Below are 14375 nucleotides of genomic sequence, written 5' to 3'. Positions count from 1 at the left end.
TGACCCAAGTGCCTTGGTCCCTGCCCTGTGCCTAGTCTGTGTGGTAGGCATGACATTGCTTTTGTTTTGTTGTTTTTTTGTTGGTTTTGTTTTTTTGAGACAGGGTTTCTCTGTGTAGCCCTGGCTGGCCTGGAACTCATTCTGGAGACCAGGCTGGCCTTGAAACTCAGAGATTTGTCTGCCTCTGCCTCCTGAGTGCTGGGATTAAAAGGCGTGTGCCACCACTGCCTGTGCCTCTTATGTGAGACCCTCTGTGGATCCATGTGGTGCCTTGCAGGGGCTGCAGAGCCTCTGAGAAGAGGCACAAACCAAGTCCTCTTGTTTCTTCTGGGTTTGGCAGTACTAGGTGCTTCATCTTCTTGGTCACACTAAGAACTGGTGATGTGAGGCTCATCATCTAGGAAGAGAGACAATACAAGTCCACACAGCTTCATGTGCATGTAAGAGAACCCTTAGAAACAGGTCACGTACATGCACGTGATGTGTGTGTTCACAGTCACAGCATCAGGTGGGCATGGAGTCAGCACAAACATCACTGTAGGGAGGGAACCTAGGTTTTAAGATAGAAATAATCCGGAATTTGAGTCCTCTTGGCCACGTATGAGCTGTGAAAGTGAGGGCTCAATGGCCCAGGAAAGGAAGCAGCCGGGATCTTTGTTGTTTTCTTAGGCAACAGAGTGCTAAGTTGAATTAGAGCCCACCCACCTTCCCAGCGCAGCCTTTTGAAGAGAGAGGCCATTTCCATTTGGGGGCCAGAGAGAAAAGTTTGCCCTGGCAGGGATGGCAAGGCTGCAAGAAAGACACACAGGCTGTCAAGATCCGTTTTTCATTACCGTAACGAAATGCCCAACACGTTTAATTTATAAGTGAAAAGGTGATGGAGGAAGGTCATTGGCTAATGAAGAAACTGCCTTTGCCCATTTGATAGGCCAGCCTTTAGGTGGGTGGAGTAAACAGAACAGAATGCTGGGAGGAAGAGGAAGTGAGCTCAGACTTGATAGCTCTGCTCTCTGGGGCAGACGCAATGAAGCTCTGACCCAGGATGGATGTAGGCTAGAATCTTCCAGGTAAGCACACCTTGGGGTGCTACACACATTATTAGAAATGGGCTAGTCCAGGTGTGAGAGTTAGCCGAGAAGAGGCTAGATATAATGGGCCAAGCAGTGTTTAAAAGAATACAATTTGTGCCGGGTGGTGGTGGTGCACGCCTTTAATCCCAGCACTCGGGAGGCAGAGGCAGGCAGATCTCTGTGAGTTCGAGACCAGCCTGGTCTACAGTGCTAGTTCCAGGACAGGCTCCAAAACCACAGAGAAACCCTGTCTCGAAAAACCAAAAAAAAAAAAAAAAAAAAGAATACAATTTGTGTGTTGTTATTTCGGGTAAAGCTAGCTGGTGGCTGGGAGCCGGGCGGCAAGAACGCAGTCTGCAGCTCCATCAACAAAAAGGCTTATTTTGTCTCACAGTTCTGGAGGCTCCCATCCAAGACTGACTTGCCCTGCTGCTTTAGGCCTCTGGTGAGGGGAGCAGGTGGCAACAACAGGGATTATTCATTGGAGCAAACTTCTTACTTAAATCATGAGCCAGGAAACAAAGAGAGACAAGACAGGGCAGGGGTCCCAAAATAGGCTTCAACTGCCAATGACCTAAGGATTTTCTACAATACTTCATCCCTTAAAAGACCACAGCATCACCCAGTAGTGCCAGCCTGGGGGCCAAGCCTTTGACATATAGGTCTTCCGGGAGATAGTTGATATCCCAACTGTAGTGTAGACCTTTGTCTGTGTTTGGTCCTTTTTCTTCCCATAGTTTGCCTATGTCACATGTGTCCTTGCAAGGAAGAGGCACGGGTGGGATGATCCGGAAGAACGTTTAGCCGGCGGGCAGAGGCTGTGCTCTTGCTGGAGTGACTCCCTCTGCTCACACTTGCCTCTTACTGATTGTCCCTGAATCGTGCTTTCCCAGAGTGCATGTGTCATGTCCCTCCAAGTGAGGGAAGCATTGGCAGTCTCATGGTGTGTGATTAAGGATGATCAAAGCATGGAGCTACGAGAGGGAATCACACGCAGAGGCGTGTGGGTCCTGACATGTTAGGCTGTCAGGAGCTGCTGCTGTCACCATGATCCATACATAGCATACTTACTGGGGACCAGATCACACAGGTGGGAAATTTGTAAGTATGGATGTATTCATACGATGGTTAATTCTAATCCTCAGCACAACCAACAAGCACCTGAGAAGGACGTAGCAATGAAGGACTGTCCTGATCAGGCTGTCCTGTGGCCATGTCTGTGGGGCACTGTCTCGATTGCTTTAATTGCTGTGGGAATGGCACTGTTCCCTGGTTGGGGGCCCTGGACTATATGCAGGTAGAGAAAGCTAGCTGAGTGCTAAGCACATGTCTTTCTTTTCTCTGCTCTTGGCTATAGATGTGATGTGACCAGCACAGTGATGGGTTACCACAGAGTGGTAACCTATAACCACTCTCCCCTAAATTGTTTTTTTTTTCTTTTTTCTTTTGGATTTTCGAGACAGGGTTTCTCTGTAGCTTTTGGTTCCTGTCCTGGAACTAGCTCTTGTAGACCAGGCTGGCCTCGAACTCAGAGATCTGCCTGCTGCTTTAATCCGAGTGCTGGGATTCGCTCTAAATTGTTTTTTTTAAAGATGTATTTATTTTTCTTTTATGTGTCTGTATTTGCCTCGTGCTTATAAGGGCATGACGCGTATGCCTGGTGACTACAGAGACCAGAAGAGGGTGGAGGATCCTTGGGAACTGGTTTGACAGGTGGTTGTGAGCTGCCATGAAGATGCTGGGGACCTGACCTGGGTCTTCTGCAAAGTGCTCTTAGCTGCTGAGTCATCTCTGCAGCCCCACTAAGTTGCTTCTTGTTGGACCATTTGACCACAGCAGCATACAGAAAACCAGAACAATGCATCTGTAAATATTCACTAGGGCTGCAAACAGGTACCTGTGCTGAGGTGTTTTGTGTCATGCTCTGTATTCCGAGAGCGAGCCTAGTGTCCCTGGGAGGCTCAGGTGTCAGGGCCCTGCATTATTGAGATCCGAGCTTTTGTCCCTTGTCCCCTACCTCTCTTGAGGCCCTTGTGGCAGATGCAGATAGGGAAGAGGAACAGGACATTTGTCCTGTTGTCTTCCCCATGGCACAGGCAACCATCCCCGGGGGTCCAAGACTCCCCTGTAGCCTCAAGCAAGCCTTGACCCTTCACCAACTTCTCTTCCAGCGCCCTGCAGGTCTAGGCCAGCTCCACACTGCAACAGAGCAGGTACGGAAGGCTGATGGCTGCTTCCAAGGGACAAGTAGATGGGGACCTGACACCCATGATCCCCACTCCAGGTACACGAGGGCTGGGATGGTGCCCCAGGGCTGGAACTACCCATGATGCTGCTGGAGATGGAGCAGAGCCTACGGGCCCAGGAGAAGGTAGAGGCTCGCACATGGGGGAAGCAGATGCAGAAGGCGGAGTGGCTCCCCTCATTTCCTGGCTTCCCATCCTCATGCAGCTTCTCTGGGACTTGGAGCTGCTGACTGGGGTTGGGCTGGGCCTCTTCTGGCCCCCCTGGGCTGGGGTCTATGGCCAGAGAGACCAGACTCAGCATGCACGGAACCAGTGCAACCAATCCTGTGGCAGGAATCTAGATGGGGACTCTACGCGTCTGACAAGTGTGGTGAGTAGGGGCACCGTGTGTCACCCAGGTGGTCTAGAGGGTTAGGGGAAGTGGGCAATGCATGGGCTTTGCGATTTACAGGCCTAGGTTCAAATTTCTGCTTTGTGGTTTCCTGTGGACTCTAAGCTTCCAGTTGCTCAGCTACAAATGTGGGTAATAATAGATCCTCCTAGATCTTTCTTCAAAGACCATTGGGAGGACCACTGGATTCACTGGGACAAAAGGGTTCCTCCATACCCAACAAATACCATATGCTCCTAACTTGAAGACTGCACAGTTAACAACTGGCCGGTGAAATCAACTGTGGGCCATACGCAAAGCCTTTCCATGTGGCTGCCCAGAGGGAAAGACATCACCTGGCAGGTCGAAGAGGGCAGAGGTACTGGTGCCCAGCGTGGCTCTGAGACAGAGATGCTGAGAAGCCTTTGCCATGGGCTGATCCAAAACAGAGCTGCCCCAAAATAGAGCTGAGAACAGGGATGGCGCCCCTGAGGTCAGGTTAGTGGCTTCTCGGGGCTGAGGCACCCTCTGTGGGAACAGAAGGTTTGCTAGTAGTGACCACTCAGGAAGAATTCAGCCAGGCTTGAGGAAGAGCTATCACAAAGGGCATGAATGCCAGGAGGCAGGAGACACAAGGGCCTGCTGGGAGCTTCCTTCCTACTCAGGGAATGCCACCCTGAGAGTGTGGGCTCACTTAATCTCTGCAGAGTTCCAAGATACACCTTCCACTCCAGGCTGAGGAAGCCCCGAGTGAGAGCCATCAGCTCCCCAAGGGGTGAGTCTTGCTCCCCAGGGACTCTGCATTCTTGGTACTGCCTCACAGTGACAGAGAACCCACTTCCTGTGACAATCCTCCTTCCCTCCTCCTTCCTCCAGTTCCTTCTAGACCTTTGCTCAGTCCCTGGCAGGACACCACAGCTCCCAGGAGCCACTGGGTGCAGGAGTTGGGGAGGGGGTTCCCTGAATTCCGACTTGACTTACTTAGCAGCCTGAAAGTCCGAGGGTGTCTAGCAGGCAGGCTGCTCCCCACTGCAGCTGTTGAACTCCTGCAGGAGGCAGGCCACAGATCCTTCATCCGCCTCAGATCTGGGTGAAGCCAGGAGCAATGCTGACCCAAGGCTGGAGGGCCCCATCATGCCTGCAGAGACAGCACTTGGTACACCAACAGGAACCAGTCCAGAAGTCAAGGGAGCCGGCGCTCCTGGAGCTGGTAAACCAGACTAGATTGGGAGGCAGGGACAGTCTCATCCCGGGTCTTCATCACTTACCTTGTCACTGAGTGTCAAGTTAGCTGGGGACGCCAATAAGGTTTTTGTTTATTTTTTATTTTTTGAGACAGGGCCTTGCTATATAGGCCACCTTTTTGTTTTGTTTTGTTGTTCTCCCCCACGCCCAGACAGGGTTCCCTGTGTAGCTCTGACTGTCCTGGAACTCACTCTGTAGACCAGGACCTGGCCTAGAACTAAGCAATCTGCCAAGGGCTGGGTGTGCACCACCACTGCCCAGCTTTGTGTGGGCCATCTTAACTTGGTGTATAATCCAGGCTGATCTTCAGTTCACAATCCTCCTGCCTCAGCCTCACAAGTGCTAGGATTATGGGTACACCACCATGCCAGACGGAAGCAGGTTTTATTGCCAGTTTTTGAGTTGGCACCAGCTATCTTGGGCACTGTGTCCAGTGGGGCCAAGGCAGGGAGGGGCAGCAGTTGAAGAAGGGACAGAATAGCAATCCTAAACCATCCATTTGCTACCCCTTGCCAAGCACAGTGCCATACAGGAGACACGGGAGGACTTGGTCTAGTCTTTGAGATCACACCCTTGTGAGAGAATAAGATATGACGCACGCAGATAGGATTTGGTGCCCTGGCCTCCCCTCCCCAGGCTGCTGTGTTGATTGATTCTCAATTGTGTGTTAAGCAATGCATCTCTCAAAGCTATATGCATTCAATTGTTTTATCACTTGGACGAGTGCTAATGGTTCTTTTTTTTGATTGACAGAGTTTTGACAAGAATGTTACCTTTTGGAAAGACCTGCCAAATTACAAATTACACTATATTACCTGGGGATGGGGTGCTCCCTATACTATATTACCTGGGGATGGGGTGCTCCCTACACTATATTACCTGGGGATGGGGTGCTCCCTACACTATATTACCTAGGGATGGGGGCTCAGCAGGAAGAGAGTAGGAGGTTGTTTCTCCACTTTTGGCAATGATTTTTCTGAAGCCAAGAATCTTGTGAGTTCAAAGAGCCTTTGAAGCCGCATAGAAAACACACCCCTGTGGTTACTGCTGAGAATATTGTTTTCCTTGCAAGAGAAAGATGTAACAGTCTTCTTGCAAAGGAGCTGGGTTTAGGAGCCATGAAAAGCAGACCCTCAGTTTCGGGGCTGCAGAGAGGCTCTCTTTCCTGCAGCTGCAAGAAACAGCAACAGCACGTCCCTCTTTTTGAATTTCTTTTGTTAATTATGAAGACTTGGCAGTTTTAAGCCAGGCTCTGGTTTAAAATTTCAGTGTAAATTTCCTTTGATTTTATTGCCAGAAACAAAGAGTAAGATTTTCCTTCATAGCCGGGAAAGTTTGGCACACGGTGTGTGTGGTGGTGGTGGTGGGTCCCCTGTGGGCCTGAGCCAGCAAACCTGGACAGAGAGTGGGTCCTAGGAGGACCCCAGCAAATGGGCCCTTCTTGTAGTGTTCATGGAACACGAGGAACTGTGCAGGTCTCTTTGAGCTAAAAAGAGGCAGATGTTGGGGTTGGCTATTTGTGGACACGGGAAACACGTGGTAGGCCGCGCATGTGTGGTAGGCAGTGGGAATGAAGGTGTGTGGATTGTGAACCGCCACTCCTGGGACTCCTCCCTCACCTACACCTACGCACAGGGTCCACCCCAGGCATCTGCATTCTAATTCCGGAGGAATGGGTGTCAGAGCCGGGACAGCAGTAGACATTAATTAATGTCTGACTTTCCCTCATAGGTTGCTTATATCCCACGGGCAGCAGTAACTTTGAGGAGCCAGGAGACTCAGAGCTCAAGGTCAAAGGGTCAAAGGGTCACGGGCAAGGGCCCTCTCAGGGGGCAGCAGGGGGTGGAGTCTGCCAGGGAGAAGGTTGCTGGGCTGAGGTGGGGCTCCCTCCTACAGCTAGAGGAAAGAGGGACCATTGCTGAGACCTTTCACACCACATAAAATGGGTGTGGCAACTCGGGGACCAGCAAGAGTGGATGGGTAGTGGCGGTGGCAGCGGTGTGATATGCAAGGCACTGGGGGAAGAGCACAAACTTTTTGGGCCCAGAATATTTTTTCTTCCTAGGACCCAGACAAGATGGAAGAAAAGAGTCAAACAGAGCCAAACGTTCAGAGTTCTGGTGGACAGACTCTCAGAAGCCCACAGGAGGGAAAGCTGGGCCAGGAAGCCCCAGAGCCGGCTGACCTGGCTTCCCAGGGCTTGCCAGCATCTCAAGATCCCTCCAAGGGGCTTGACACTGGCCTGAGCTATGAGAGCGCAGAACCGCAGCCACTGCCGGCAGACTCTCCTCAGGGCCATCCTGAGGAGACACCACAGGGTCAAAGTGGGCAGTCGCTGCTGGGGTATAAAGGAGAGTCAATTCCCAGACTAGGCAAAGGGGCTCCTCAGAGTCAAAGAGAAAGGAAGCAGTCTCAGCAGGACCAGGAATTCAAAACCCCTCAGTTTGGGGAAGACAGTAATTCAGAAGTCTGGGGGAAAGCGACATTATGGCGCCAGGAAGAGGGCGACCCTCAGGGCCATTCCAGGGATTTCTGCAGGTTCCCCGGAAAACCGATCCCCCAGTGTGTGAAAACAGAGATACCAGGACCCCGGGGTAGTAGCACCCAGCTGACCCAGGAAGGGGAGTGGACTCCTCCCTGTGCCCTGGTGCCTCCAGCCCAGCCGCTGCTCCAAGGCCCAGCAGGTGGGATACCGGACTCGTTTGGGGAACAGGAGCCCCAGACGAGGCTTCCTGGCTCAATCTGGGAGCAGAGAGGCCCTAGGAACCCCAAATCCTCAAAGGCCGCATGGTCTGAGCCCGGGAGCACGGAGGAGGCACCGGCCCGTACTGAGCAGGAGGCTCTGCAGCGGCTGCTGGAGCTGCACGGCGCGGCCAGGGAGCGGCGGCGGCAGGACCGCGAGCATCAGCGGCTGCGGGTGCGTCCCAGGGCCCGGCCTGCTGGTGGTGGAGGAGATGGGAGGGTCGCCGAGGCAGATAGAGCCCAGCTCATTGCCGCCTCCCCAGGTCCTGGAACGACTCCGCATCCTTGGGAACCATCACAGCAGGGTTCACCCGCTGGGGCTCCCTCCCAGAGCGGCTCAGATGGCACTACAGGCAAGAACTTGGGGAAAGGTGTCTAAGTCACGGTCACCACGGTTCTGCCCCTGGAGGGGAGGGCAGCAGTCAGCGGCTTCCGAAGGGGTCCAGCGGGAGAGGGGCGGGCGCTGGACGGTACCCTGATGGCTGCACCAGCCCGCTCAGAGTTCTTGCCACCTAGGAGGATGCGGCAGGATGGAGACATACCTTGCGAGAGCGGCTGGAACAAGTGCACAGAGGAAGGACTCAGTGGCTGCGGGCACTCGGGGCCAGGTGAGGGGCAGGCAGGGAATGGCAGGCACTACTTTGCCCTAACATCTGATTGACAAGTCACTGTCTTCTCAGGAACACCCAGAACTTTCAGGAGCTACTGTCCCCTGGCACTGTGAAGCCTGGTCCTGGAGAATAGTGCGCACACCACCCAGTCTGCTCCTGCCCTGGCTGGGTCACCATGAGATAAAGGAAAAACTAAAGGGTAACCCCAAGTGTGAAGCAGTTTCAGAAAGGTTCCGACGGAAGCATCAAGGCCAGGGAGAACAAACACACACACACAGCAATGCAGCTCCACCAAAATCCTATTATTTCCTCTTTCTGCTCCAAGGTCAGAGGGCCAGGTCCCGGGGGTCCAGTAAGGCAAAAGCTCCATTCTTACGGAAGAACGACTCAATGCGGCACATCTTGCAGGAGACCAATTCCTGCTTTATTGGGGGGCCTGGGAAGAGACATCAGACTCTATGAATGGGTTTCTGGAGTACAGGAGTCCTGCCACACATCCCTAGGACTCTGCCTATGGCTACTCCGTGCGAATAAATGAAAAGGCCTTCCAAAGAGTGAGGGCTACAGGAAAAACTCGGCAGTGGTGGCAGTGTGGCCTGCAGCTGTCTGCCATGGTAACCCAGTTCTAAGATGGTCCGCCAGGGCCACTAGGTCAGTGTGCCTCTGGCTATGATTGTCACAGGGACGGACTGTGGAGACATGGATCTTCCTTCTACCCCATCCCCTTCTGGGGCCTCCTCTTGCATTTGTTGGGAAGCTGCTTCCCTTACTTGTGAGGTACGGGGGGTGGGGGATATGAGGGAACTGTGTTGCTCTCCAACCATCCAAAATTTCCCACCAAGCTTCTCCTGTCTCTGTCCCGGCTGATGACCTACCTTCAGCCTGGGGCGGAGCTGCGGGCTCAGGTGGGTTGCCTTCCCACCGATGCCATCCCCACCTTCTGGTCCACCTTCCATTCTTTGCTTTAAATACCCTTACACTCCGGTGACTCCCTCTGAGCTAACTCCTCAAGGCTTCCCCACAGAGCCGCCTCAGTGACATAGGGAGCCTACGGTGGCCAGCACAGGGCTATCTTCACACATCTCCAGCCCATCAGCGACCACAATGAAATCTGTGCATTGCCATTGACTGCTGTCCCTGTTACACTGAAGCCATCAATGAGCTCCACTGAGTTTTGTCCAAAACATCCTTGATCTCAGTTCTGCTAATCCTACCCTTGCCAAGGTTACACAAAACAAATGCCTAGTTCATCTGCTACATGCTTCAATTTCCCAAATCCAGTATCCCTGGCTTAACCCCCCCACTAGCTTCCCCTCAAATGAGGAGAAAATCCAAAGCCGTACCCCCATCATTTACCTTCAAAGCCTCAAGACTGACCTTTGCTAGCAATCCAACCTGAAGCACATGCCCCTACCCCCTGACCCCCCATCCCTTCATTTCACAGGGCTTGTCCCTTAGATCTATCTCCTTGCCCTGTTTACACAATCTGGCCTTCCCCTAGGATGCCAGTTCTCCAGCATAAGGCACAAGTTCCATATCTGTGAGGTGACTCATGTATGGGAAGTTGGGGCTCACCCAGCTGCCAGCCATATGTGAAGTTGGTGGTGATGGGGAACAGGTAACGCGTCTCTGGCAGGTCCAGCTTTCGGGCGTTGAGATACTGGTAGCGTCCCTGCAAGTCATGGGAGATGCCTTCATAGAGCAGGGCTTTGGTGTCGGGTGGGACTGGGTACATTTCTGACTGTGAAGGAGCCTCTGGGACAGGGCTGGGGGCCTTAGAAGGGGTTGCTTTGGAGACAGGTGGTGGTGAGTCCGGGGCCTTAGGCATCAGGGTGGGCAGTTTGAGGGGCAGGCGAGCTGCGGCCTTAGCCTTCTGTTTGGCCTTCACCAGAGCCCCATACTTGTGGTGCCATTCACAGCGCAACTTCATCTCTCTGAGGTATTCCTCCTTCCAGAAGTTTTGCCGCAGGGTGTCCATGTTGAGCTGCCTCGACATGGTGGCAAGGGGAAAAGCGCTATGGGGTGGCTATTGCTGAGTGAGCACAGCGGGCAGAGACAGTAGGGGGCTGCCCTGGGACAGTCACCTGGCAACCGAGCCTCACCTCACACAGGGCCAGAGTTCTACCTGCCATTGCCCTCAGCAGATGTCCCGGGTCACCCTTTCTGAGATAGCCCAGGGTAGGGCTCACTAACTAAACACCTTGATCCCTAAACCTGAAGGCTCCAAGCTCTAGCAAGAACAGTCATTCTCAACCTTTCTAAGGCTGTGGCCCTTTAATACAGTTCCTCATTTTGTGGTGATCCCCAACTATAAAATTATTTTCGTTGCTACTTCATAACTGTAATTTTGCTACTGTTGTGAATTTTTTTTTTAGATTTATTTATTATGTATACAGTATTCTCAGTACTCTGTCTGCAGGCCAGAAGAGAGCACCAGATCTCATTACAGATGGTTGTGAGCTACCATATGGTTCCTGGGAATTGACCTCAGGACCTTTGGAAAGGCAGGCGGTGCTCTTAACCACTGAGTCATCTCTCCAGCCCCTACTGTTGTGAATTGTAATATAAATATCTGTTTTCTTTTTTTTAAAAAAATAATTATTTACTTATTTGTTATGTATACACAATATTCTGTCTGTGTATGTCTGCAGGCCAGAAGAGGGCACCAGACCTCATTACAGATGGCTGTGAGCCACCATGTGGTTGCCGGGAATTGAACTCAGGACCTTTGGAAGAGCAGGCAATGCTCTTAACCATTGAGTCATCTCTCCAGCCCCAATATCTGTGTTTTCTGATGGTCCTGGGTAAGGGCCATTCCATACCAAAGGGTCTCGAACCACAGGCTAAGTGAGAATGATCTAGATAACAATCCTATGCAGTTGCTTTATTGCTTGGGCAAGGCCCCTCCCAGCACCAGAAAAACTGAGTAAAGGCACAAAAGTAGGGACTGGGCTCAACCTTTGTCCTCCATCCCTGAAGCCAGTCTATGACGTAGGGGACCAGTCCTTGAATTAGGCTCCTGCTCAACGCTTCTTCATCACCTGGTTCTTTGGTAGCTTTCGCCTATTTTCGATCTAATGTACCCCAACACTGCACCCCTCACGTATCCATTCCAGCATCCATTTGGAGAGAATATTCTTTTAATATCGACAATGACACTGTGTAACAGCACAGGGAGGAGGGGGTGGAGAGAGAAGATGGTTGGGCTTTCTCTCCCTAACCAGCCTGGATCTGAACAGCAGAACCCCAACAGCTTAGGAGCCACTCAGCGAAGAGGAAGGGAGGGGCTGGAAACCAAGGCTTGAAACTTAAATAGAGGATGGCAAACTGGGAGAGGCCTGGTAGTGAGAGGGGGCTGGCGGCTGAGGAACCCTAGCGCAGGTCTTCGGCCGTGAACATGCCCTTGGCCCTGCGCAGGATGGAGTCTTTGGCTGCATCATAGGGATGCTCCTTGGATGGGATCTCCAGGACAGCTGGGATGGAGCGCTGGTGGGCGTCAAGGGCATGCCGAACCATCTCTGCAATGTACTGGTTGATGAGAATGATGCCGATGTCATCCCTGTTTAGAAACTGCCTGTTGGGGAAGAAGAGGAAGAGAAGGCAGTGACCAGGGGGCACCAGGGTCTCAACCATAGCTTTCCTTGGATGAAGCAATTGCACTCAGAAGCTCAGAACCATACTGACCAGGCTGCATATCAGTGTGTTCTATATGCTGCCTATGGGTAGGAAAGGGGAGGAGAGGGAAGTAGGTATGAGGCCCTTTGTATCAGCATGAGAAGATTCTAGAAACATAAGACTCTTAGTATTGATGAAGGTAGAGAAGGTAGAAATTTTAAGATATAGGGCTGAGGAGACCACCGAAGGCCTCAAGGCAGGGGGCTGGGCCAGGATGACATTTGCCATAAGCTAAAGACAGAAAGAGGAGACTAGGCAATGACAGAATCACAATTTCCAGACAGAAACCGTCATTATGGTTTTCCTATCATGTGATCACCCCCCCCACACATCTACTCATTAAAAATAATTTACTGAAAAAAAAAAACACAGAGAGAGAGAGAGAGAGAGAGAGAGAGAGAGAGAACGAACCAGGCGGTAGAAGCACACTTTCAATCCCAGCACTTCAGAGGCAGAGGCAAGCAGATCTCTGTGAGTTGGAGGCCAGCCTGGTCTACAGACTGAGTTCCAGGACAGTCAAGGCTACACAAAGAAACCCTGTCTTGAAAAACAAAACAACAATAATAATTTACCCACTTTGTGCTAAGCATGGAATAGACTTGACTTGATCATTTTTAGGATCCCTTCTTTTTGGAAACGTGGGAAATTCTTAGAAGTAAAATCTGTCCTCCAATGTCATTGGAGGTCACTTTGCCACGGCGCTGAGAGCTCAGCTGAGCCTCACAGTCTCCAGGTGTGAGCCTGCCACACCCCGGGCAGTGGAAACTAGTCTCAGCCAGTATCCCTGGACTGGGCTATTTAGGGAAAACAGGTGAGGGAAGTTTGTTCCAGCGATTTGGCACAGTAGCCCTGGAAAAGGAGTAAGGGAAAGAATAGAGAGTTGGCACCCTCGATTCTGGTCAACAGGACACTTCCTGGCTTAAAAGGAAGGCCTGCACCCACTTTTTGGAACTATGATCTTTGACCCAGGGTACATAGTGAGGGCTTGAAGCACAAGGTCTTTGTGGAAGGCCATACTTTCCAGATGTTCTGTCCAATGTGCTCAAGACAAATGGAAACCCCACGGCAGGCTGCAGAGAGCAGCTCAGAGTGGGCACTAGCTAAGAAAGGCAAAAGGGGACGATCAAGACGGATCAGTGGGGAAAGGTGCCTGCTGACTGCTTCGACTTCTGGCCTCAGAACTAGCCCGTGGAAAGAGAAAACTGACTTCACAAAGTTGGCTTCTGATCTCCATCCACGGTCACACATCACACACAGAGACTCAGTAATTAAAAAAAATAAAAAGAGACCGGCAGTGGTGGCGCATGCCTTTAATCCCAGCACCCAGGAGGCAGAGGCAGGTGGATCTCTGCATTCAAGGCCTGCCTGGTCTACAGTGCAAATTCCAGGACTACACAGAGAAACCCTGAGTTAAACAAACAAATAAATGAGGAAGAGTTGACCTAGGTCGAGCCTCTTACGACTGGTGTGTCTTTGGGCCTGTGCCTTAACCTATCCGCCCTTTTTCTCACCGGTAAGCAGAAATAACCACTACCTTACAGGACAATTGTGAGTCTCTAAGAAAAATGTACACACACACACACACACACGAGCCCACTGTCCAGACTCACACTGGATGTGATTTGTTTAGGGTACGACTCGAAACGTAAGATCCAGAGAATACGCTACAGGTGAGCGTCAGGGACCCGGAAGAGGCGCTGAACCTGCGGGTCCCCACCGACTGGAGGCTCCCGGCGTCCAATTACGGCAGGACCGGACGTCAAGCCCGACTCTCCTAACCTGACACACAATCATGTGACGGGGAGCTCGTGGGACCTGCCGTACGCTGGGCCCCTCCGAGCCCCAAAAGGGAACTTAGGCGGCGGAGGCCTCTGCTCCGGAGGGGCTGATGGCTTCCAGGACCATCTCGATCCCTACCGCCGCTTGACACCCAGGTAAACAGGCCGCTAATTCTAGCGCTTACAAGCAGGGTCCATTCATTTAGGCCTCACAGGCTACCGTACCTGAAAGTGTCTTCGATCTCATTGATGGTAGTATCCTTTTCCACTACCAGGAAATTAGGGTGGCGGTTCTTGTTAAGCTCCCCAATGCCGCCCAGCAGGAAACCTGTCACCGTGTCCTCGTCTCCAATCACCGCGATTAGTTTACCCCGGCCCGCCATTCCGTCGGCAGAGCGGAGAGCTCACCCGGCACCTGTGATGCTCCGCCCCCGCAGAGGCCCCGCCCTTCAGTCATGCGCGGTTCCCCGCCTCCCGAACATGCGCATTAGCAGGAATGCGCCTCAGTGCTCCTGCGCCATAGAGGTCGGAACTACGTCTCCCAGAAGGCTGAGCGGCAGAGGCCTATTAGATTAGAGGGCGAGACTTCAGGGGGCATACTCTCTTTTTGTGTGTGTGTTATTTTGTTTTTGGCTTTT

General features: G+C 52.1%; 2 protein-coding genes across 2 annotated transcripts; both read right to left on the bottom strand.

Moving 5' to 3' along the window:
• Positions 1 to 8597: 8597 nt before the first annotated feature.
• On the bottom strand, positions 8598 to 10577 carry Atp6v1fnb (ATP6V1F neighbor). The gene is made up of 2 exons (XM_005365752.2): positions 9860 to 10577; positions 8598 to 8720 (listed from the first exon to the last, which is right to left on the bottom strand). Exons 1-2 carry the CDS (start codon positions 10278 to 10280, stop codon positions 8611 to 8613), a joined length of 531 nt encoding a protein of 176 aa, XP_005365809.1. The 5' UTR covers positions 10281 to 10577; the 3' UTR covers positions 8598 to 8610.
• Positions 10578 to 11406: 829 nt separating this feature from the next.
• Positions 11407 to 14197, bottom strand: Atp6v1f (ATPase H+ transporting V1 subunit F). The gene is made up of 2 exons (XM_005365751.1): positions 13963 to 14197; positions 11407 to 11858 (listed from the first exon to the last, which is right to left on the bottom strand). The coding sequence occupies exons 1-2, from the start codon at positions 14118 to 14120 to the stop codon at positions 11657 to 11659; spliced, it is 360 nt and encodes a 119-aa protein (XP_005365808.1). The 5' UTR covers positions 14121 to 14197; the 3' UTR covers positions 11407 to 11656.
• Between the last annotated feature and the right edge of the window lie 178 nt (positions 14198 to 14375).

Source organism: Microtus ochrogaster, unplaced genomic scaffold (assembly GCF_000317375.1).
Source record: "Microtus ochrogaster isolate Prairie Vole_2 unplaced genomic scaffold, MicOch1.0 UNK4, whole genome shotgun sequence".
Lineage (NCBI taxonomy): Eukaryota > Metazoa > Chordata > Mammalia > Rodentia > Cricetidae > Microtus > Microtus ochrogaster.
Note: the sequence above shows the minus strand (reverse complement) of the source record. Positions and strands in the feature narration are given on the sequence as shown.

Excerpts from the sequence above, each read along its gene's own strand:
- Atp6v1fnb (XM_005365752.2), bottom strand. The coding sequence starts at position 10,280 with ATGTCGAGGCAGCTCAACATGGACACCCTGCGGCAAAACTTCTGGAAG. Across the intron at positions 8,721-9,859 it reads CACATATGGCTGGCAGCTGG|GCCCCCCAATAAAGCAGGAA; the intron begins GTGAGCCCCAAC and ends GTCTCTTCCCAG.
- Atp6v1f (XM_005365751.1), bottom strand. The coding sequence starts at position 14,120 with ATGGCGGGCCGGGGTAAACTAATCGCGGTGATTGGAGACGAGGACACG. Across the intron at positions 11,859-13,962 it reads GAGATCGAAGACACTTTCAG|GCAGTTTCTAAACAGGGATG; the intron begins GTACGGTAGCCT and ends CTTCCCCAACAG.